The 21,842-nt window shown below is 42.6% G+C and overlaps 2 protein-coding genes across 3 annotated transcripts in view; both read right to left on the bottom strand.

Annotated features, from left to right (window-relative positions):
- Positions 1-1,527, bottom strand: part of LOC133554243 (gastrula zinc finger protein XlCGF57.1-like) — a 15,207-nt gene extending 13,680 nt beyond the window's left edge. Inside the window, exon 1 of one of the 2 annotated variants that reach the window (XM_061902742.1) lies at positions 1,218-1,527. In XM_061902742.1, coding sequence (XP_061758726.1) covers positions 1,218-1,311 — 94 coding nt within the window. In that variant the 5' untranslated portion in view covers positions 1,312-1,527. The remainder of the gene's footprint in view (positions 1-1,217) is intronic. The other variant, XM_061902750.1, reaches the window with a different exon arrangement.
- A 2,216-nt stretch (positions 1,528-3,743) lies between these two features.
- LOC133554255 (zinc finger protein OZF-like) lies at positions 3,744-10,390 on the bottom strand. The gene is made up of 2 exons (XM_061902763.1): positions 9,830-10,390; positions 3,744-5,410 (listed from the first exon to the last, which is right to left on the bottom strand). Exons 1-2 carry the CDS (start codon positions 10,047-10,049, stop codon positions 4,428-4,430), a joined length of 1,203 nt encoding a protein of 400 aa, XP_061758747.1. The 5' UTR covers positions 10,050-10,390; the 3' UTR covers positions 3,744-4,427.
- Between the last annotated feature and the right edge of the window lie 11,452 nt (positions 10,391-21,842).

Here is a 21,842-nt window from a genome sequence, read left to right as displayed (position 1 = left end):
GTGGGTGGTCAATCATGCTCTGGGGCTGTTTCTCTGTCTTAGGTACCGGGAATCTCCAGCGCGTTCAAGGCATTATGAATTCTATTTCCTACCAGGATATATTAGCTGCAAATGTCGTGAAGTCAGTGACGAAGCTGAGGCTTGGGAGACGTTGGACCTTCCAACAGGACAACCATCCCAAGCATACCTCCAAATCAACATCAGAGTGGTTGCAGAAGAATGGCTGGAAGACTCTGGAGTGGCCTTCACATTTGCCAGACCTAAATCCTATAGAAAACTTGTGGTGGGATTTGAAGAAGGCAGTTGCAGCACGCAAGCACAAGAATATGAATGAACTGGAGGCGTTTGCCCAAGAGGAATGGGCTAAAATACCTGTTGATCGTTGCAAGAAGCTTGTGTCCGGTTATGTATCATGTTTGAAGGATGTAATTACTGCCAAAGGGTGTTCTACTAAGTACTAAAGATGCATGTAACTAGGGGGTTGAATAATTTTGTCAATGAGATATTAAGAAAAATGTCCTTTTTTGGTATTTTGTAAAATACAGTGTTACAATTTAATTTGCAATTGTCTATTTGACACATCTTTATCTGATATGACTATAAACCAAATACGGAATAAATGTCCAACTTGCTAAAACACCAACATTTTGTGGGGGTTGAATAATGTTGATCACAACTGTACGTAACAACCCTACAGCAAATTTGGAGGGACACCCTGAACTGTTTCTTATACTTGCATGTTCCAAATAAACTCAAATTAAAACGTTGAGTAGGCAGGTGGTGCAGCATGCAGGACGTTCTTCTCGTCACAGTGCACATCTCTTGCTCTTCCCCCAAATATATTATTTTAAATGATTAGTATATTAGCACAAGCAGTTGATTCCCTTAACCAGTTTCTTCATTTTACTTTTACATTTGTTCAGCTCCTGTGAGTGTGAATGTCGTCTATCTGTGTTGGTCGTGCGACTTGTCCAGGGTGTACGCCGCCTTCTGCCCGAATGCAGCTGAGATAGGCTCCAGTACGCCTTCGCGACCCCGAAAGGGACATGCGGTAAGAAAATGGATGGATGGATGATTTAAACTCACTTCCTTCTTCGTGCTAACAAGCATGGCGGTTCTTTTGTTTCTTTGCTCAACACGCTCGGCTCGTTTCTCATCAACGCTCTTTTTATGACTTATTATACCCTCCAAAATGACGCTGTTCGAAAATTCCTTACCGTTTTCTGTACTTTTCTGCGTTTTCTCAGTCGGTGACACCGAATCTCTTTTACCGGAAGTCGCCATCTTAGCGTAGCATTTTTCTTCCATCATCCAGGTTCTATCAAGTCGTAAATATTCACTGCAGGTAACACCCCATCGCTTCAACTTCTACTCCGTAGGTTTTAAAAAAGACGGATCGTGAATAATGATGTATTTTCTGTGAATACATGTAGCAGCTAGATCGTAAATCTGAAACAGAGACCGGAGGCACTCAATCCGCCATCTTGGTGGTCAACAAAGTAATCTTATTCTTTTTGTTTTCGTGTGGCTTGCAGTCGACTTAAAAAGTACATAGCGCCATCTACTGCATCGGAGTATGCAACATGGGTTTGATAAACAGGCATCTAACATACGTGTGCCAACATTGCCACCCTTTGGTTGGAAGTATGAACTGCACACAGTAGCAATAAACAAAAACAGATTTTTTTATTGTAATTTTATTTTTGTTATTTATGGAACAACAAACATACATTTATAATTCACTCAACAGTCAAGGCACTTTCAACAATGAAAAAAAACCAAAAGGAAATACAGATGGGGTATTAAAAAGGGCTACTTATCCATCCATCCATCCATCTTCTTCCGCTTATCCGAGGTCGGGTCGCGGGGTCAGCAGCCTAAGCAGAGAAGCCCTGACTTCCCTCTCCCCAGCTACTTCGTCCAGCTCCTCCCGGGGGATCCCAAGGCGTTACCAGGTCAGCCAGGAGACATAGTCTTCCCAATGTGTCCTGGGTCTTAGCCGTGGTCTTAGCCGTGCCCGAAACACCTCCCTAGGGAGGCGTTCGGGTGGCATCCTGATCAGATGCCCGAACCACCTCATCTGACTCCTCTCCATGTGGCGAGAAAGCCAGAGGAAGAGACAGGACTACGGAGCCCGTGTTGAGCGTCAAGATGGACGAGCTTCATGGAGTTCGATGAGCATGTATAAAACACTTCGGTCTACCTGGTCAGATTCTCCGTAATCATTGGCCGAGAGCTAGTGGGCAGCCTATGATTTAGTCGGCTCTCTTGGTTGCTTAGTTGGGTCTACTACCTAATACAAGGTAAGCACATTAATCTTTCACATAATTTTCACATAAATACAACATTTTCACGTATGTACAATAACTGCAATTTTTTCTCACTATGGAAAAAATATGTAACACAAAAACTTTTTTTCCCCATTTTTCTTGTTCTTCTGTCTCAGTTTAACAGCATATTGGTAACACAGTCTACCAAACCCCTTTAGAGACTAATCAGTCAACCTACTCAGTAGCCTAGTGGTTAGAGTGTCCGCCCTGAGATCGGTAGGTTGGGAATTCAAACTCCGGCCGAGTCATACCAAAGACTATGTAAAAAAAATGGGACCCATTACTTCCCTGCTTGGCACTCAGCATCAAGGGTTGGAATTGGGGGTTAAATAAAAGAAAAATGATTCCTGGGCGCGGCACCGCTGCTGCTCACTACTCCCCTCACCTCCCAGGGGGTGAAAAAGGGGATGGGTTGAATCCAGAGGACACATTTCACCAAACCTAGTGTGTGTGTGACAATCATTGGTACTTTAACTCTAACTTAACTGTTGCGAGATCTGGCTGTGCGCCCGCATTTACTTATTTGTGTGCAGTTAGTCCTTAAAATCCCCCACAAAAAATCACATTTGCTAACCATTAATTGTGTTTACAGGTGAAATGGAGTGACTCTTTAATCCAACAGATGACGTACAGCCATTATGAAAAACTTTCACATACAGCTAGTGAGTGTGGCATACATTCACTGAGGCGTCACTGACCCATCCATCCATTTCCTACCGCATATCCCTTTCGGGGTCACGGGATTTGGGGGGTGGAGGGGGGGGGGGGGCTGGAGCCTATCCCACCTGCACTCGGGCTTAAGGCAGTGTACACCCTGGACAAGTCACCACCTCATCACAGGGCCAACACAGATAGACAGACAACTTTCACACTCACATTCACACACTAGGACCAATTTAGTTTTTCCAATCAACCTATCACCAGGTGCATGTCTTTGGAGGTGGAAGCAAACCGGAGTACCCGGAGGGAACCCACGCAGTCGCACTGCACACACAAAGACCCTGTGCCCGGTAATCAAACCCAGGACTTACCCACCACTACTAATTCAGTAGTTGTTTCCGTATCACGGCCAATGATTGGCTCAGCCTCCAGCAGCATGATTATATTGGATACAACACGTGTAAAGGTGACTATGTGGGTATTATTTCACGTCTTTCAATGTTAAAAACGTTATTTAGAAGGTCGAAAACAGATTTTTTAAAAACGTAAATATCGGTTTATGACTAACATTTGCTACTTTGCAGAAATGTATTTACCAAAGTCAGACCCAGATCCAATTAACAGAACTAAATGAGGCATTAATGTTTTTTTGAAAAAAATATTAAGTATTAGGATTCTCCAATTGGGGGAAAAACGTCCTCTCAGATCCTTTAATTCTAAGGCTGTCTAAAATTAAAACAGGTGACCAGAAGCGAAGTTTAACAATTTATTCCACAAAATAGGAGTAAATGCAAACAACAGAGATAGCAGAACTGGAGAGAGAGTGAACAATCCTATCAGTAGGTCGAAGCAGTGTCTCTAAAGATGGCTACATTTTACATCTTCTTTCTTTGTAGCCCCCACCATTTTTAATGTAACTTCAAACTGAAAGTGAAACTTACTTTAACTTGTGTTCACACATTCTCCTCCATCACTTTCTCTACAGGCCTGTACATCATTAATAATGATATATTTGTGTGAGTGCATAGATAAAACCACAGGGTATATGCATTGTGTTTATCACCTGACAGAATGAAGGCCACTTTTAAGGTGCTCTTATTTTGCAAAGGCTTTTAGCAGATATTTACAAAAAAAATTTTTTTTTAAGTCTCAAAAAGACATAATAGTAATTGTCTACTTAATGCAATGTGTGTGTCAGTGCAATGTGTTGTATCTATAGGTTGAAAAAGAGGATATCTTGTAACTTACACTTCGTGTATATATACAACATTATTATACTACACCGTCACAACAACTACAAAAACACTGTTTTATGGTAATTGATGTACTCTTCTATTATTATTATTTTTATTATTATTATTTTTATTAGGGCTATACAATTAATCAATATAGATTTTCCTCCTGTGATAAAACAAAATGTTCCTTTCAAAAAAGCTTTTACCACAAACTGATTTGTTTTCTCTCCGTGTGTTTCATTATGTGATGGGTCAAACCTGGTCTTGAAAAAAAGCTTTTACTGCAAACTGAGCAATTAAATGGTTTTTGTCCGGTGTGTGTTCTCATGTGAACAGTCAAGGGTTGCTTAAGAGTAAATCCTTTACCACAAACTGAACATTTAAATGGTTTTTCTCCTGTGTGTGTTTTCATGTGTTCGGACAAATTGTTCTTTTGAGAAAAACTTTTACCACAAACTAAACAATTAAATGGTTTTTCACCTGTGTGCGTTCTCATGTGTTTAATCAAATTGCAGTTTTGAGAAAATCTTTTCCCACAAACCGTACAATTACAAGGTTTTTCTCCCGTGTGCGTTCTTACATGTTCAGTCAACTGTCTCTTTTGAGGAAAACTTTTACCGCAAACAGAACAACTAAATGGTTTTTCTCCAGTGTGTAATCTCATGTGTTGAGTCAAATTGCACTTAAGACTGAAGTTTTTACCACAAACAGAACAAATAAATGTCTTATCTCCTGTGTGTGTTTTCATGTGTTGAGTCAAATTACTCTTAAAAGTAAATGTTTTAGCACAGATTGAGCAGCTCAAAGGTTTTTTATCAGTCTTCTTTTTAGAACATTTAGAGTGTTTGTTGTCAGTGTGACTATTCATTTTACCTTCACAGTCTGTATCGCTGCTCAAAGCTTCTTCAACCCTGTCTTCAGCCTCACTGTCTGATAGTGGAGCAAAGAGGTTGTCTGCTTCTGGTTCCTCTTCATCATCTTCAATCTTCACACAAACGACATTTAGTGGCAACTTGGCGGGATCAGCTTCCACCGGCCCTGGAAGACCTTCTCCCTCCTTAATGATCCAGATGTTCTCCTCTTCTTTAACATGCGGTGACTGTGGAGCCTCTAGTTTTAAAGTGGAGCTATCTCCCATGGCCTGAGGGGGAAGTTCATCTGGGTGACCAATCAGCTGTTGGACGTCTGCAGCGCACAAACACACTTTGATTCAGACATGATCCATGAGATGTTTCTCCTTGAACTCACTATAATCCTTTTTTCTATGTAATCTATATGTGCCTAGTTTTTCATGGCCATTTATGATGTGTTTATTTTTTCCGTTTTAATAAAGGGATTGTCGATCAACCACATCCTCGTCATCCTTTCATCATTCAGGCAAAAGCTGCAACATTTTATATCCATGTTGTTTAATTTTTTATTTTTATTTTATAATTTTTTGTTTTAAAAAAATAAATGTTGAGGTTGGAGCAAGGGCTGGGCGATATATCGATATACTCAATATAATGCTGGTTTGTCTCTGTGCGATATAGAAAATGGCAACCGTATTTTCTGCACTATAAGGCGCACCTAAAAACCTCAAATTTTCTCAATAGCTGACAGTGCGCCTTATAATCCGGGGCGCCTTATATATGGACCAATATTGAACCACAACAGGTCTCGCAACTACGGTAAGCAGCCACTTTCCCCCGTAGAAGAAGAAGTGCGCTTCTTATTCTACGATAAGCAGGCGTCGACTTCATTTTCCCCCTTAGAAGAAGAAGCGCACTTCTTCCATGGTAAGCAGCCGCCAACTTCATTTCCCCCCGTAGAAGAAGAAGCGCACTTCTTCTTCTACGGTAAGTAGCCGCCGACTTACTTTTCCCTCGTAGAAGAAGAAGCACGCGGTGCATGCTGGGATATATTACTGCGGGAGGCGTGCCGTTTCTGTGTGTTTATGTAAAGACCTCAAAATGGCTCCTATTAAGAGACACGCTTACGACGCAGAGTTTAAACTCAAGGCGATCAGTCACACAGTACAACACGGGAATAGATCAGCAGCGAAAGAATTTAACATTAACAGCAGCGACACTAACTCTTTTAATGACGACTTCGACGCATGTTGGATGCCGTATTCGCCCAACTGTTTGATTCGAACACTGAAGAAGAAGAATTTGAGGGATTCGTGGATGAGGAATAACTTAATAAAGGGAGCTTTACATGTTTATTTTGAGTGTTGTGTTGTGTGACATTATCGTTTGAGCAACGTTGCGTTATTGATATATTATTGCTTTGCAGTTTTTCGAGTGTTACTATATTGTGATTGCACTAACGTTTGATTTACTGTAACAGTATCAGACTGTTTTGTACGTGTTTATTGAATCGGGGAAAATAATAAAACAACTGTTTATTCATTTTAGGAGTGAACGGAGTTATCAGAACGCTGGTTTGTAATCTATTAATAAAGTTTGAGTGTTTTGTTGAAATTCCCTTTAGCGCAGCTCCATCTAAAGCAGTGGTTCTTAACCTTGTTAAAGGTACTGAACCCCACCAGTTTCATATGCGCATCCATCGAACCCTTCTTTAGTGAAAAATAAAATGTTTTTCAAATTCAAGACAAAGTTATATTATCTTTTACTGGTGCAAAACCGTGCATGAACATCACCTTGTTCAAAGAACAAAACCAACACAGTGCATGAACTTGTAACAAATTATACACCTGCAAATCAGTTTGGGTTCTGCTGTTGCCGTATCCCTAATATGCCGATAGGGAGACGTTTTTATGTACACGATGAGTCTAGTGTGGCTTGAGTGGACTTCACTGAACCCCTGAGGCCGACTCACCGAACCCCTAGGGTTCGATCGAACCCTGGTTAAGAACCACTGATCTAAAGGATGCATAACGTAACCCCAGCCTCTACTGTAGCATCTATTCTATGCGCCTTATAATGCAGTCCGTCTTATATTTGAACAAAATATTAAAATAGACCATTCATTTAAGGTGCGCCTTATAATACGGTATATTGTGATATTGGAGTATACGTTCTCAGTTGCGTTTAGCGGCGGGCATTTAAACTACAGGCTTTTATCACTCTTTTTTGTCTCTCCTTCTCACAGTGACATAAAACAAGTGCACCTACTTAGATACGTCACATACGTATACGCCCTCGCGAATAAATGTTTTTGTATTATCATTTATACCCTCTGAAGAATGGCCACACTGCAAAAAGTCAGTGTTCAAAAATAAGAAAAAAAATACAAAAATGAGGGGTATTTTACTTGAACTACAAAATTATCTGCCAATAGAACAAGAAAATTTGGCTTGTCAAGACTTTCCAAAACAAGTAAAATTAGCTAACCTCAATGAACCCCTGAATACCTTAAAATAAGTATCTTCTCACTAATAACAAGTGCAATTTTCTTGATAGAAAAAACAAATATGAGATGTTTTTCCTCAATATGTTGAGAATTGTTCTTAAATTAAGTAAATGCTAGTGCCATTAGCTTGACATAAGGATATGCGCTCGGGAAACCAGAAAACTTACACTAAAAACTAGTTTATTTTTCTTAATGGAAGGCAACAAGGCAACCGCTTGTTATACTCTCGGGGTCTCCTAGCCGCTCAGGCTAAATCATATGTTCTAAAAATGCATTTTTTTTAATCAATAACATGACATCATCGCGCCAAGTGCGTGCTCTTTCAGTCATTAGTGCGCAAGGAATATATGCATATATATATATATATATATATATATATATATATATATATATATATATATATATATATATATATATATACAGCCCGGCCCCTGGACATTTTTTTTTTAATTGTAATTTTGAAGAATTTATCTGAATGTGCATGAATTATTTCTGTTCAAAAATAGTTTGAAATGTCACATGTTCAATGCTTAAATATTAACTATCAGTTTACCGTACTGTGCCAACTGTACTACTGTATGAGTACGTATGTTATATTGTTTCATTGAAAATAAAACAGCAAAGACCATTTGGCTGTCATCTGTTTTAATTATGAAACACAATTGTGTCAAAATCATGATTTTTTTATTTCATGCTTGAAATAATATATTTTTACTTTAAAAAATAGTTTTGTACTTGTGAGTGTTGATGACCCAGCTTTGCAACAGTTGATATTCTAGTTTCAAGCATGCTTTACTCAACATAGGTCATAAAATCTCAGCAACAAGCTGTAATATCTTACTGAGATCATTTAGGACCAAAACACTTAAAACAAGTAAAACACTAACATAAAATCTGCTTAGTGAGAAGAATTATCTTATCAGACAGCAAATAAGCAAATGTCACTCTTATTTGAGATATTTAATCTTACTTAGATTTCAGTTTTTGCATTGCAAGAAATCATGAATTCTCCCAGGGTATTTAAAGGCTTACTGAAACCCATTACTACCGACCACGCAGTCTGATAGTTTACATATCAATGATGAAATATTAACATTGCAACACATGCCAATACGGCCTTTTTAGTTTACTAAATTGCGATTTTAAATTTTCCGCGAAGTGTCCTGTTGAAAACGTCGCGGTATAATGATGCGTGCGTTTGACGTCTCAGGTTGTTGCGGACATTATTTTCCAGCCTGATCCAAGCTATAAGTAGATTGCTTTAATCGCATAATTACACAGTATTCTGGACTTCTGTGTTGCTGAATATTTTGCAATTTGTTCAATTAATAATGGAGAAGTCAATGTAGAAAGATGGAGGTGGGAAGCTTTTAGCCTTTAGCCACACAAACACAGCCGGTGTTTCCTTGTTTAAAATTCCCAAAGGTGAAGCTTTACTATGGAACACAGCGGTCAAGCGAACATGGATCCCGACCACATGTCAACCGGCAGGTTTTGGTGAGAAAATTGTGGTAATAAGTCGGCTCTTACCGTAGTTATGAGCGGAGCTTGCATCCTCCTGCAGCTGCTGCGGATTATTACCTCCTCCCACCGGAGACACTGGCGGTCACCACACCCGTGGCCACACCCCTCCGACTTTCGGGTACGAGAGTATAATCTCACTAAAACACTAGTAACACAATAGGCAGATAAGGGATTTTCCAGAGTTATCCTAGTAAATGTGTCTAATAACGTCTGAATCGCTCTCACTGCCCTCGCCTTTTTTTTCTTTCTAATCCTTCACTCTCAATATCCTCATCTACGAATCTTTCATCCTCGCTCAAATTAATGGGGAAATTGTCGCTTTCTCGGCCCGAATCGCTCTCGCTGCTGGTGGCCATGATTATAAACAATGTGAGGATGTGAGGAGCTCCACAACCAGTGACGTCACGCGCACATCGTCTGCTACTACCGATACAGGCAAGGCTTTTTTTTAGCGACCAAAAGTTGCGAACTTTATCGTCGATGTTCTCTACTAAATCCTTTCAGCAAAAATATGACAATATCGCGAAATATTCAAGTATGACACATAGAATGGACCTGCTAGCCCCGTTTAAATAAGAACATCTCATTTCAGTAGGCCTTTAAACTTATGAGCACGACTGTATATATAAGTATCACAAATATTGCTTTGGTAACTTTTTTTTCTCCACCATATGAGCTATGATACTTTTCAAAAATAATCTTATTATTGTTGTTCTCAATTACCTCCAATCCTCTGCGAATGATTGTAGGAACGTGGTCCAGCAAGCAGGATGTTCTTTTCTAAACACACGTCTTTTAAGTCATTATTCTCTGTGAAAAAGTGGTTATTTTGTTTATCCAGTTTCTTAATTGGACTTTCGCATTCTTCTATCTCTTCTAATTTGAAGTCAAGTGCCTTCTTTGAGCTAAAAATCTTGGCGCTTCTTTGTTGAAGATGCTCCATAGCGTCGGCCAAATTCTCAGCAAGGCAGGTATAAGGGATCAGGATAAGCCTCTAAATGTTGTTGGAAAACTTCAACTCTCTGGTCGTTATAAGCACTTTTTGGCTCTTTCTTCGTTGATGGCGTTAATTATCTTCTCTATTGCGGGGCGTGACATCCTAGCATAGCAGTGATCGCCCAAGCTTCTAACAAGGCTTGAATTCTGACGTCAGATAACACTCAGTCGCTCCAAACTTAATTTCCGTTTCTAGGTTTTAAAAAAAAGACAAATTTAAAACGTTTTGAAGAAGCCACAGAGACTCGGTCCGTCATCTTTGTTGCCACCAATTTCTGGATCCGTTTGCTCATGCGCAAGAAGTCAGCAACTTCCGTTTCCGACATTACAGCATTTTTTTATTTTGAAAATACAGGCATTTTTGTTTTTTTAAACATCTGTTTTTGAGAAAATATCTACAGACAACCTTGAATACTCGAACATACCGATGTAACCGAGGGTTTATATAAGTCGCCTATACTGTATCGCACTATAAAATAACAAACACGGAATCTCTAGTTTTACACGAGAACCACTTTATTTTCTCTGTTTTCAAAAACCTCTGCTCCACTCCAACATGACATCATTTCCGTTCTTTTTCGCCTTCAAAATAGGAGCTCAAGGCATATGCTGTATAACAGTAACTTAAAGGCCTACTGAAACCCACAACTACCGACCATGCAGTCTGTTTGTTTATATATCAATGATAGAATATTAACATTGCAACACATGCCAATACGGCCTTCTTAGTTTACTAAATTGCAATTTTAAATTTCCCGCGAAGTGTCCTGTTGAAAATGTCGCGGTATGATGACGCGAGCGTTTGACATCTCAGGTTGTAGCGGACATTATTTTCCAGCCCGATCCAAGCTATAAGTAGTCTGCTTTAATCGCATAATTACACCGTATTCTTGACATCTGTGTTGCTGAATCTTCTGCAATTTGTTCAATTAAAAATTGAGAAGTCAAAGATGGAGGTGGGAAGCTTTTAGCCTTTAGCCACACAAACACTGGTGTTTCCTTGTTTAAAATTCCCGCAGGTGAAGCTTTACTATGGAACAGAGCGGTCAAGCGAACATGGATCCCGACCACATGTCAACCGGCAGGTTTTGGTGAGAAAATTGTGGTAATAATGTGCTCTTACCGTAGTTATGAGCGGAGATGGCGTCCTCCTGCAGCAGCTGCGAACTATTACCTCCTCCCACCAGAGACACTGCGGTCACCACACCCGTGGCCACACCCCTCCGACTTTCAGGTACTATTTAATCTTACTAAAACACTATTAACACAATAAGCAGATCAGGGATTTTCCAGAATTATCCTAGTAAATGTGTCTAACAACATCTGAATCGCTCTAACTGCCCTCGCCTTTTTTCTTTTTAACTTTTTTTTTTCTAGGCCTTCACCCTCAATATCCTCATCCACAAATCTTTCATCCTCGCTCAAATTAATGGGGGAATTGTCGTTTTCTCGGTCCGAATTGCTCTAGCTGCTGGTGGCTATGATTATAAACAATGTTCAGATGTGAGGAGCTCCACAACCAGTGACTTCACGCGCACATCGTCTGCTACTTCCGGGACAAGCAAGGCTTTTTTATTAGCGACCAAAAGTTGCGAACTTTATCGTCGATGTTCTCTACTAAATATTTTCAGCAAAAATATGGCAACATCGCCAAATGATCAAGTATGACACATAGAATGGACCTGCTATCCCCGTTTGAATAAGAAAATCTCATTTCAGTAGGCCTTTAACATCACAAAGAGGCAAAACCATAAAAATAGGTTACATACCTCCCCTCCTACAAAAAGAAACATCCTCGTTTGAACACAATAACAGGATAAGTGCCAAAAACTACACAAACAGGCAAAACCATAAAAAAATAGGTTACACAGAGGTCCGATAATGGCTTTTTTTGCCAATTTTCCAACTCTTAATTACCGATTCCGATATCAACCGATACGTTACATACAGTCGTGGAATCAACACATTGTTATGCCTGATTTTGTTTTTATGCCCCATGGAATGCATTAAACAATTTAACAAGGTTTTTCCAAAATAAATCAACTCAAGGTAAGGAAAAGAAAATGCCAACATGGCACTGCCATATCTGAATCAATCAATCATTAATCAATGTTTATTTATATAGGCCTAAATCACAAGTGCCTCAAAGGGCTGCACAAGCCACGACAACAGCCGCGGTTCAGCGCCCACATAAGGGCAAGGAAAAACTCACAGCCTAGAGGGACGTCAATGAGAATGACTATGAGAAACCTTGGAGAGGACTGCAAATGTGGGTAAATAATTTCGACTTTTTTTTCCATAATTATGACTTTCCATCTCGTAATTTTAACTTTTCTTGTCTCATAACTTCGAATATTTATCTCAACTTTTTTTGATCTCGCAACTATAACTAGGACTCGCCTCAATTTTTTGCTTTTTTTTCAAAGAAAAAAAATATTATTCAAACATAATGGACATTCTGCTGTATCCGTAATTACCATGAATTGATTAACGAGGACCTCTATGAAGAAGAAAAAACATGGACCCAGATTTCCCTCGCCCGGACGCGGGTCACCGGGGCCTCCCTCTGGAGCCAGACCCAGAGGTGGGGCACGATGGCGAACGCCTGTTCCCATGGGGCCCGGCCGGGCACAGCCCGAAGAGGCAACGTGGGTCACCCCTCCAATGGGCTCACCACCCATAGCAGGGGTCATAGAGGTTGGACGCAATGTGAGCCGGGCGGCAGCCGAAGGCAGGGCACTTGGCGGTCCGATCCTCGGCTACAGAAGCTAGCTCTTGGGACGTGGAACGTCACCTCACTGGGGGGGAAAGAGCCTGAGCTAGTGCACGAAGTGGAGAAGCTCCGGCTGGATATAGTAGGACTCACTTCGACGCACAGCAAGGGCTCTGGAACCACTTCTCTCGAGAGGGACTGGACCCTCTTCCACTCTGGCGTTGCCGACAGTGAGAGGCGACGGGCTGGGGTGGCAATTCTTGTTGCCCCCCGGCTCAAAGCCTGCACGTTGGAGTTTAACCCGGTGGACGAAAGAGTAGCCTCCCTCCCCCTTCGGGTGGGGGGACGGGTCCTGACTGTTGTTTGTGCTTACGCACCAAATAGCAGTTCAGAGTACCCACCCTTTTTGGGAGCACTCGAGGGAGTACTGGAAAGTGCTCCCCCGGGTGATTCCCTTGTCCTCCTGGGGGACTTCAACGCTCACGTTGGCAACGACAGTGAAACCTGGAGAGGCGTGATTGGGAAGAATGGCCGCCCGGATCTGAACCCGAGTGGTGTTTTGTTATTGGACTTTTGTGCTCGTCACAGTTTGTCCATAACAAACACCATGTTTAAACATAAGGGTGTCCATATGTGCACTTGGCACCAGGACACCCTAGGCCGCAGTTCCATGATCGAGTTTGTAGTTGTGTCATCGGATTTGCGGCCGTATGTTTTGGACACTCGGGTGAAGAGAGGGGCGGAGCTTTCTACCGATCACCACTTGGTGGTGAGTTGGCTGCGATGGTGGGGGAGGATGCCGGACAGACCTGTGAGGCACAAACGCATTGTGAGGGTCTGCTGGGAACATTTGGCAGAGTCTCCTGTCAGACAAAGTTTCAATTCCCACCTCCGGAAGAACTTTGAACATGTCTTGAGGGAGATGCTGGACATTGAGTCCGAGTGGACCATGTTCCGCACCTCTATTGTCGAGGCGGCTGATCGGAGCTGTGGCCGCAAGGTAGTTGGTGCTTGTCGGGGCGGCAATCCTAAAACGCCTTGGTGGACACCAGCGGTGAGGGATGCCGTAAAGCTGAAGAAGGAGTCCTATCGGGTCCTTTTGGCTCATAGGACTCCGGAGGCAGTGGACAGGTACCGACAGGCCAAGCGGTGTGCAGCTTCAGCGGTCGCGGAGGCAAAAACTCGGACATGGGAGGAGTTCGGGGAACCCATGGAAAACTACTTCCGAACGGCTTCGAAGCGATTCTGGACCACCGTCCGCCGCCTCAGGAAGGGGAAGCAGTGCAGTATCAACACCGTGTATGGTGCGGATGGTGTTCTGCTGACCTCAACTGCGGATGTTGTGGATAGGTGGAAGGAATACTTCGAAGACTTCCTCAATCCCACCAACACGTCTTCCTATGGGGAAGCAGTGCGTGGGGAATCTGTGGTGGACTCTCCTATTTCTGGGGCTGAGGTCGCTGAGGTAGTTAAAAAGCTCCTCGGTGGCAAGGCCCCAGGGGTGGATGAGGTCCGCCCGGAGTTCCTTAAGGCTCTGGATGCTGTGGGGCTGTCTTGGTTGACAAGACTCTGCAGCATCGCGTGGACATCGGGGGCGGTACCTCTGGATTGGCCGACCGGGGTGGTGGTTCCTCTCTTTAAGAAGGGGGACCGGAGGGTGTGTTCCAACTATCGTGGGATCACACTCCTCAGCCTTCACGGTAAGGTTTATTCAGGTGTACTGGAGAGGAGGCTACGCTGGATAGTCGAACTTCGGATTCAGGAGGAACAGTGTGGTTTTCGTCCTGGTCGTGGAACTGTGGACCAGCTCTATACTCTCGGCAGGGTTCTTGAGGGTGCATGGGAGTTTGCCCAACCAGTCTACATGTGCTTTGTGGACTTGGAGAAGGCATTCGACCGTGTCCCTCGGGAAGTCCTGTGGGGAGTGCTCAGAGAGTATGGGGTATCGGACTGTCTTATTGTGGCGGTCCGCTCCCTGTACAATCAGGGCCAGAGCTTGGTCCGCATTGCCGGCAGTAAGTCGAACACATTTCCAGTGAGGGTTGGACTCCGCCAAGGCTGTCCTGTGTCACCGATTCTGTTCATAACTTTTATGGATAGAATTTCTAGGCGCAATCAAGGCGTTGAGGGGTTCTGGTTTGGTGACAGCAGGATTAGGTCTCTGCTTTTTGCTGATGATGTGGTCCTGATGGCTTCATCTGACCGGGATCTTCAGCTCTCACTGGATCGGTTCGCAGCCGAGTGTGAAGCGACCGGAATGAGAATCAGCACCTCCAAGTCCGAGTCCATGGTTCTCGCCCGGAAAAGGGTGGAATGCCATCTCCGGGTTGGGGAGGAGACCCTGCCCCAAGTGGAAGGGTTCAAGTACCTAGGAGTCTTGTTCACGAGTGGGGGAAGAGTGGATTGTGAGATCGACAGGCGAATCGGTGCGGCGTCTTCAGTAATGCGGACGTTGTACCGATCCGTTGTGGTGAAGAAGAAGCTGAGCCGGAAGGCAAAGCTCTCAATTTACCGGTCGATCTACGTTCCCATCCTCACCTATGGTCATGAGCTTTGGGTCATGACCGAAAGGATAAGATCACGGGTACAAGCGGCCGAAATGAGTTTCCTACGCCGTGTGGCGGGGCTCTCCCTTAGAGATAGGGTGAGAAGCTCTGCCATCCGGGAGGAGCTCAAAGTAAAGCCGCTGCTCCTCCACATCGAGAGGAGCCAGATGAGGTGGTTCGGGCATCTGGTCAGGATGCCACCCGAACGCCTCCCTAGGGAGGTGTTTAGGGCATGTCCAACCGGTAGGAGGCCACGTTGAAGACCCAGGACACGTTGGGAAGACTATGTCTCCCGGCTGGCCTGGGAATGCCTCGGGATCCCCCGGGAAGAGCTAGACAAAGTGGCTGGGGAGAGGGAAGTCTGGGTTTCCCTGATTAGGCTGTTGCCCCCGCGACCCGACCTCGGATAAGCTGAAAAAGATGGATGGATGGATGGATGGATGGATGATTAACGAGGACCCTGACTTAAACAGGTTGAAAAACTTATTTGGGTGTTACCATTTAGTGGTCAATTGTACGGAATATGCACTGTACTGTGCAATCTATTATTAAAAGTTTCAATCAATTTATCAATCAACAGTGGATGTATTTGTATATGTATCCACCAAATGGCTATAGATTGCTTTTCCACAAAAACATTTAAAGGCGTACTGAAACCCACTACTACCGACCACGCAGTCTGATAGTTTATATATTAATGATGAAATATTAACATTGCAACACATGCCAATGCGGCCTTTTTAGTTTACTAAATTGCAATTTTAAATTTCCTGTTGAAAACGTCGCGGAATGATGACGCGTATGATGACGCGTGTTTGTGACATTATTGGTTGGAGGGGACATATTAGCCCAGCACCACTTAAACGGCTAAAAGTCGTCTCTTTTCATCGCCCAATTACACAGAATTTTGGACATCTGTGTTGCTGAATCTTTTGCAATTTGTTCAATTAATAATGGAGAAGTCAAAGTAGAAAGATGGAGGTGGGAAGCTTTTAGCCTTTAGCCACACAAACACACTGTGTTTTCTTGTTTAAAATTCCCGAAGGTGAAGCTTTACTATGGATCAGAGCGGTCAAGCAAACATGTATCCCGACTACATGTCAACTGGCAGTTTTCGGTGAGAAAATTGTGGAAATAAGTCTTCTCTTACCGGCGATCAGCGGAGCCAGCGACCTCCTGCAACTGCAGTGACTTCTCTCAGAGACTCTGGCATCAAAACACCCGTGGCCACACCCCTCCAACTTTAAGGTACTATTTACTCACTAAAACACTAGCAACACAATAGGCAGATACGGGATTTTCCAGAATTATCCTAGGAAATGTGTCTAATAACATCTGAATCGCTACTACTGCAATCGCCTTTTTTTTCTTCTTTTTTTTAACTTGTATTTTTTTTTTCTAGTCCTTCACTCTAAATAACCTTATCCACGAATCTTTCATCCTCGCTCAAATTATTGGGGAAATTGTCCCTTTCTCGGTCCAAATAGCTATAGCTGCTGGTGGCTATGATTGTAAATAATGTGAGGATGTGAGGAGCCCTACAACCCGTGACGTCACGCGCACATCGTCTGCTACTTCTGGTACAGGCAAGGCTTTTTTATTAGTGACCTAAAGTTGCAAACTTTATCGTCGATGTTCTCTACTAAATCTATTCAGCAAAAATATGGCAATATCGCAAAATGATCAAGTATGACACATAGAATGGACCTGCTATCCCCGTTTAAATAAGAAAATCTTATTTCAGTAGGCCTTTAACTGTTCTTCAACATTATCTGGATAAGTTAATGTCACATTTCTCAACAAAAAAGACTAACAGTACATGTTTTTTTTGTATGTAGTAATTTTGCCGCCTTCCCCTTCATGGATTTTTTCATTAATTGATATTTTCTTTACTTTTTAACTTCCGTTTCCGGTTGTCGGTTCAGAGCTCTGACCATAAACATCTTATAAGTAGACACAGCATCGACCGCTACCGCTTACTGGCGCTGAGGAGACGTGGAGCCGCCATCTTGGAGTGGTGATCCGCTCCACTCAGTGGAATTTTTGGCAGGAGCAATAAACTGTCAGCGCATTCAATTCATCTTACCTCATTGAATACTACTGATTTTCACAGAGTTTTTTTTTATATGTGTAGCTATGATAAAAGGACACATGTTTTATTATTCATAGTTTGGTTAACAGTAATACAATATTCTTATATGCTATGAATGACCAGACGTCCAAGATCAAAACTAGGAGTTAAATCCCAGAGAAGGGGGGAAAAAACGTTCAGCTATTTCTAAATTCAAGAAACAATATGATTAGGTTACATATAGATGCGTATATCCTACATTAACAATGTATAAATGTAACCGGTGGTCTTTTATTAACACTGATACGATTGTATATACGGCGGATACTGCCCTCCAAAATAGTTTCTCTCGTTTTGAGGAAATAACATTAGAGGAATTGTTACAACGTGTAAATGGAATAAAACAAACAACATGTTTACTTGACCCTCTTCCTGGGAAACTGATCAAGGAACTCTTTGTATTATTAGTTCCATCAGTGCTAAATATTATAAACGTATCACTTTCCTCGGGCACTGTTCCCCTAGCATTCAAAAAAGCGGTTATTCATCCTCTTCTTAAAAGACCTAACCTCGATCCTGACCTCATGGTAAACTACCGACTGGTGTCTCACCTTCCCTTTATTTCAAAAATCCTCGAAAAAATTGTTGCGGAGCAGTTAAATGAACACTTAGTGTCTAACAATCTATGTGAAACCTTTCAATCCGGTTTCAGGGCAAATCACTCCACGGAGACAGCCCTCCCAAAAATGACTAATGATCTATTGCTAACGATGGATTCTGATGCGTCATCTATGTTGCTGCTCCTCGATCTTAGCGCTGCTTTCGATACCGTCGATCATAATATTTTATTAGAACGTATCAAAACACGAATTGGTATGTCAGACTTAGCCCTGTCTTGGTTTAACTCTTATCTTACTGATAGGATGCAGTGTGTCTCCCATAACAATGTGACCTCGGACTACGTTAAGGTAACGTGTGGAGTTCCCCAGGGTTCGGTCCTTGGCCCTGCACTCTTCAGCATCTACATGCTGCCGCTAGGTGACATCATACGCAAATACGGTGTTAGCTTTCACTGTTATGCTGATGACACCCAACTCTACATGCCCCTAAAGCTGACCAACACGCCGGATTGTAGTCAGCTGGAGGCGTGTCTTAATGAAATTAAACAATGGATGTCCGCTAACTTTTTGCAACTCAACGCCAAAAAAACGGAAATGCTGATTATCGGTCCTGCTAGACACCGAACTCTATTTAATAATACAACTCTAACATTTGACAACCAAACAATTAAACAAGGCGACACGGTAAAGAATCTGGGTATTATCTTTGACCCAACTCTCTCCTTTGAGGCACACATTAAAAGCGTTACTAAAACGGCCTTCTTTCATCTCCGTAATATCGCTAAAATTCGCTCCATTCTGTCCACTAAAGACGCTGAGATCATTATCTATGCGTTTGTTACGTCTCGCCTCGACTACTGTAACGTATTATTTTCGGGTCTCCCCATGTCTAGCATTAAAAGATTACAGTTGGTACAAAATGCGGCTGCTAGACTTTTGACAAGAACAAGAAAGTTTGATCACATTACGCCTGTACTGGCTCACCTGCACTGGCTTCCTGTGCACTTAAGATGTGACTTTAAGGTTTTACTACTTACGTATAAAATACTACACGGTCTAGCTCCATCCTATCTTGCCGATTGTATTGTACCATATGTCCTGGCAAGAAATCTGCGTTCAAAGGACTCCGGCTTATTAGTGATTCCCAAAGCCCCAAACAAGTCTGCGGGCTATAGAGCGTTTTCCGTTCGGGCTCCAGTACTCTGGAATGCCCTCCCGGTAAGAGTTCGAGATGCCACCTCAGTAGAAGCATTTAAGTCTCACCTTAAAACTCATTTGTATACTCTAGCCTTTAAATAGACTCCCTTTTTAGACCAGTTGATCTGCCGTTTCTTTTCTTTTTCTTCTATGTCCCACTCTCCCTTGTGGAGGGGGTCCGGTCCGATCCGGTAGCCATGTACTGCTTGCCTGTGTATCGGCTGGAGACATCTCTGCGTTGCTGACCCGCCTCCGCTTAGGATGGTTTCCTGCTGGCTCCGCTGTGAACGGGACTCTCGCTGCTGTGTTGGATCCGCTTTGGACTGGACTCTCGCGACTGTGTTGGATCCATTATGGATTGAACTTTCACAGTATCATGTTGGACCCGCTCGACATCCATTGCTTTCCTCCTCTCCAAGGTTCTCATAGTCATCATTGTCACCGACGTCCCACTGGGTGTGAGTTTTCCTTGCCCTTATGTGGGCCTACCGAGGATGTCGTAGTGGTTTGTGCAGCCCTTTGAGACACTAGTGATTTAGGGCTATATAAGTAAACATTGATTGATTGATTTTCCTCTGCGTTGTGTGTTTTTATTGGAAGGCGACCGTCACCATGGGTTTCTCCACTGCACTTTACTGACAAAACAGAATACAATCGTCATCAAAACTTTGTGCCATCGTCGAGCCCCTACACAAATATATAATAATGAACAAGAAATGAATTAAAGTTCTTAACAAGACATTTTCTGTCGTCGCATGAACGCCTACCTCTCCCGTTATCATAGATAAAAAGGGAAGTTGGAGGGCGTGTCTAACGCATATAAAAAGACAGGTGTCACAGTAATTATTGCAGTAGGAGGGACAGTGAGACAATGGTTCCACATTGACAAAACATCAAACAATATTCAGGTATTTACATGTAACTTACATATTTTGTGTAATTATAACAATAATAAAACTTTAGAAAATAAATTATTTACAAGACGTAATTGACCCTGTTACATAAATACATTAGATATCTATATATTTAGGGACCTATAGACTGTATCTCTGTTGCTGCAGCAGCAACAAAGATACCGTCTATAGGTCTTGGCACTTTGTATTCATATTTTTTATTAAATTCTTCCCTTGAATGATAATGTTTAAAGTGATTGTTTAATATGTATTTTTTCTGTATGTCTTTTTGTATAAAAGCGTCTGCCAAATACTTAAACAAAAACATATATAAACACCGGAAAGTCTTTTTATCAGCTAAAACCACCAATCTGTTTCACTTGATTCAGAATAAAACCAAATTCTGTCTAACCCAACAATATTTGGATATTGTTACTTGAAGACTTATTCCTGGTTACAATTATACTGTTTATACTCTTGTTTGCTCACGGCTACAATTTCAGTACTATTGAAGATCTATGCTCCTTCTCAACTCCGTGGTAATATTACCACAGAGTAATATTCATCCATCCATTTTCTATCGCTTGTCCCTTTTGGGGTCGCAGGGTGTGCTGGAGCCTGTCTCAGCGGCAATCCGGCGGAAGGGGTGCACACCCTGGACAAATCGCCATCTCATCACAGGGCCAACACAGACAGACAGACAACTTTCACACTCACATTCACACATTACGACCAATTTAGATTTTCCAATCAACCTATCCCCAGGTGCATGTCTTTGGAGGTGGGAGGAAGCCGGACTACCCGGAGGGAACCCACGCCGTCACAGGGAGAACATGCAAACTCCACAAAGAAAGATCCTGAGTCCGGGATTGAACTCAGGACTACTCAGGACCTTCGTATTGTGAGGCACATGCACTAACCCCTTGTTCCACGTGCTTCCTAGAGTTATATTCTTTCCACAAAATACAACCAATAGTACGTTAATGGTAAATATTACTTGTTAAAAGTAATCCTGCGAGTCCTATTTCCAACAGCCCGCTCATTTGAGCAGGAAAACGCTGAACACCAGCCCGGCATCTTTGTTTTCTACCTGTCAGCTGTCAGTTTCGGCTGCTCGCCGGCTCCCTCATCACCACTTCAAGATGGCGGCCTAATTTCTCACGTCACAGCAACCAATACTGCGTCTACTTATAAGATGTCAATGGCTCTGACGCCCCTTGTTAAATAAACGTCATAAACGTCAAGTTGTCCACTCAACTCCCTTACAGGCCTACTGAAACCCACTACTACCGACCACACAGTCTGATAGTTTATATATCAACACTCGCTCACAGAAAACCACACCCCCTCTACACGAACAGACCCTGTGCCTGTCTGCCGCCAGCGTAAAGAGAACACTCTCTACCATCAACATCCGGAAAGCAGCAGGCCCAGACAACATCCCCGGTAGTATGCTGAAGGATTGCGCAGAGGAGCTGAAGGACGTCTTTACAGACATCTTTAACACCTCCCTGAAGCAAGCCATTGTCCCCACATGCTTCAAAACTGCCACTATCATACCTGTGCCAAAGACATCATCCCCGTCAAGTTTTAACAACTACCGTCCTGTGGCACTGACATCCATCATCATGAAAAGCTTCGAACGGTTGGTCATGTCACATATCAAATCCATCCCCCCCCCACCTTGGACCCATTCCAGT

This window comes from Nerophis ophidion, linkage group LG01, assembly GCF_033978795.1.
Source record: "Nerophis ophidion isolate RoL-2023_Sa linkage group LG01, RoL_Noph_v1.0, whole genome shotgun sequence".
Lineage (NCBI taxonomy): Eukaryota > Metazoa > Chordata > Actinopteri > Syngnathiformes > Syngnathidae > Nerophis > Nerophis ophidion.
This window is presented reverse-complemented; position numbering and strand designations above follow the sequence as displayed.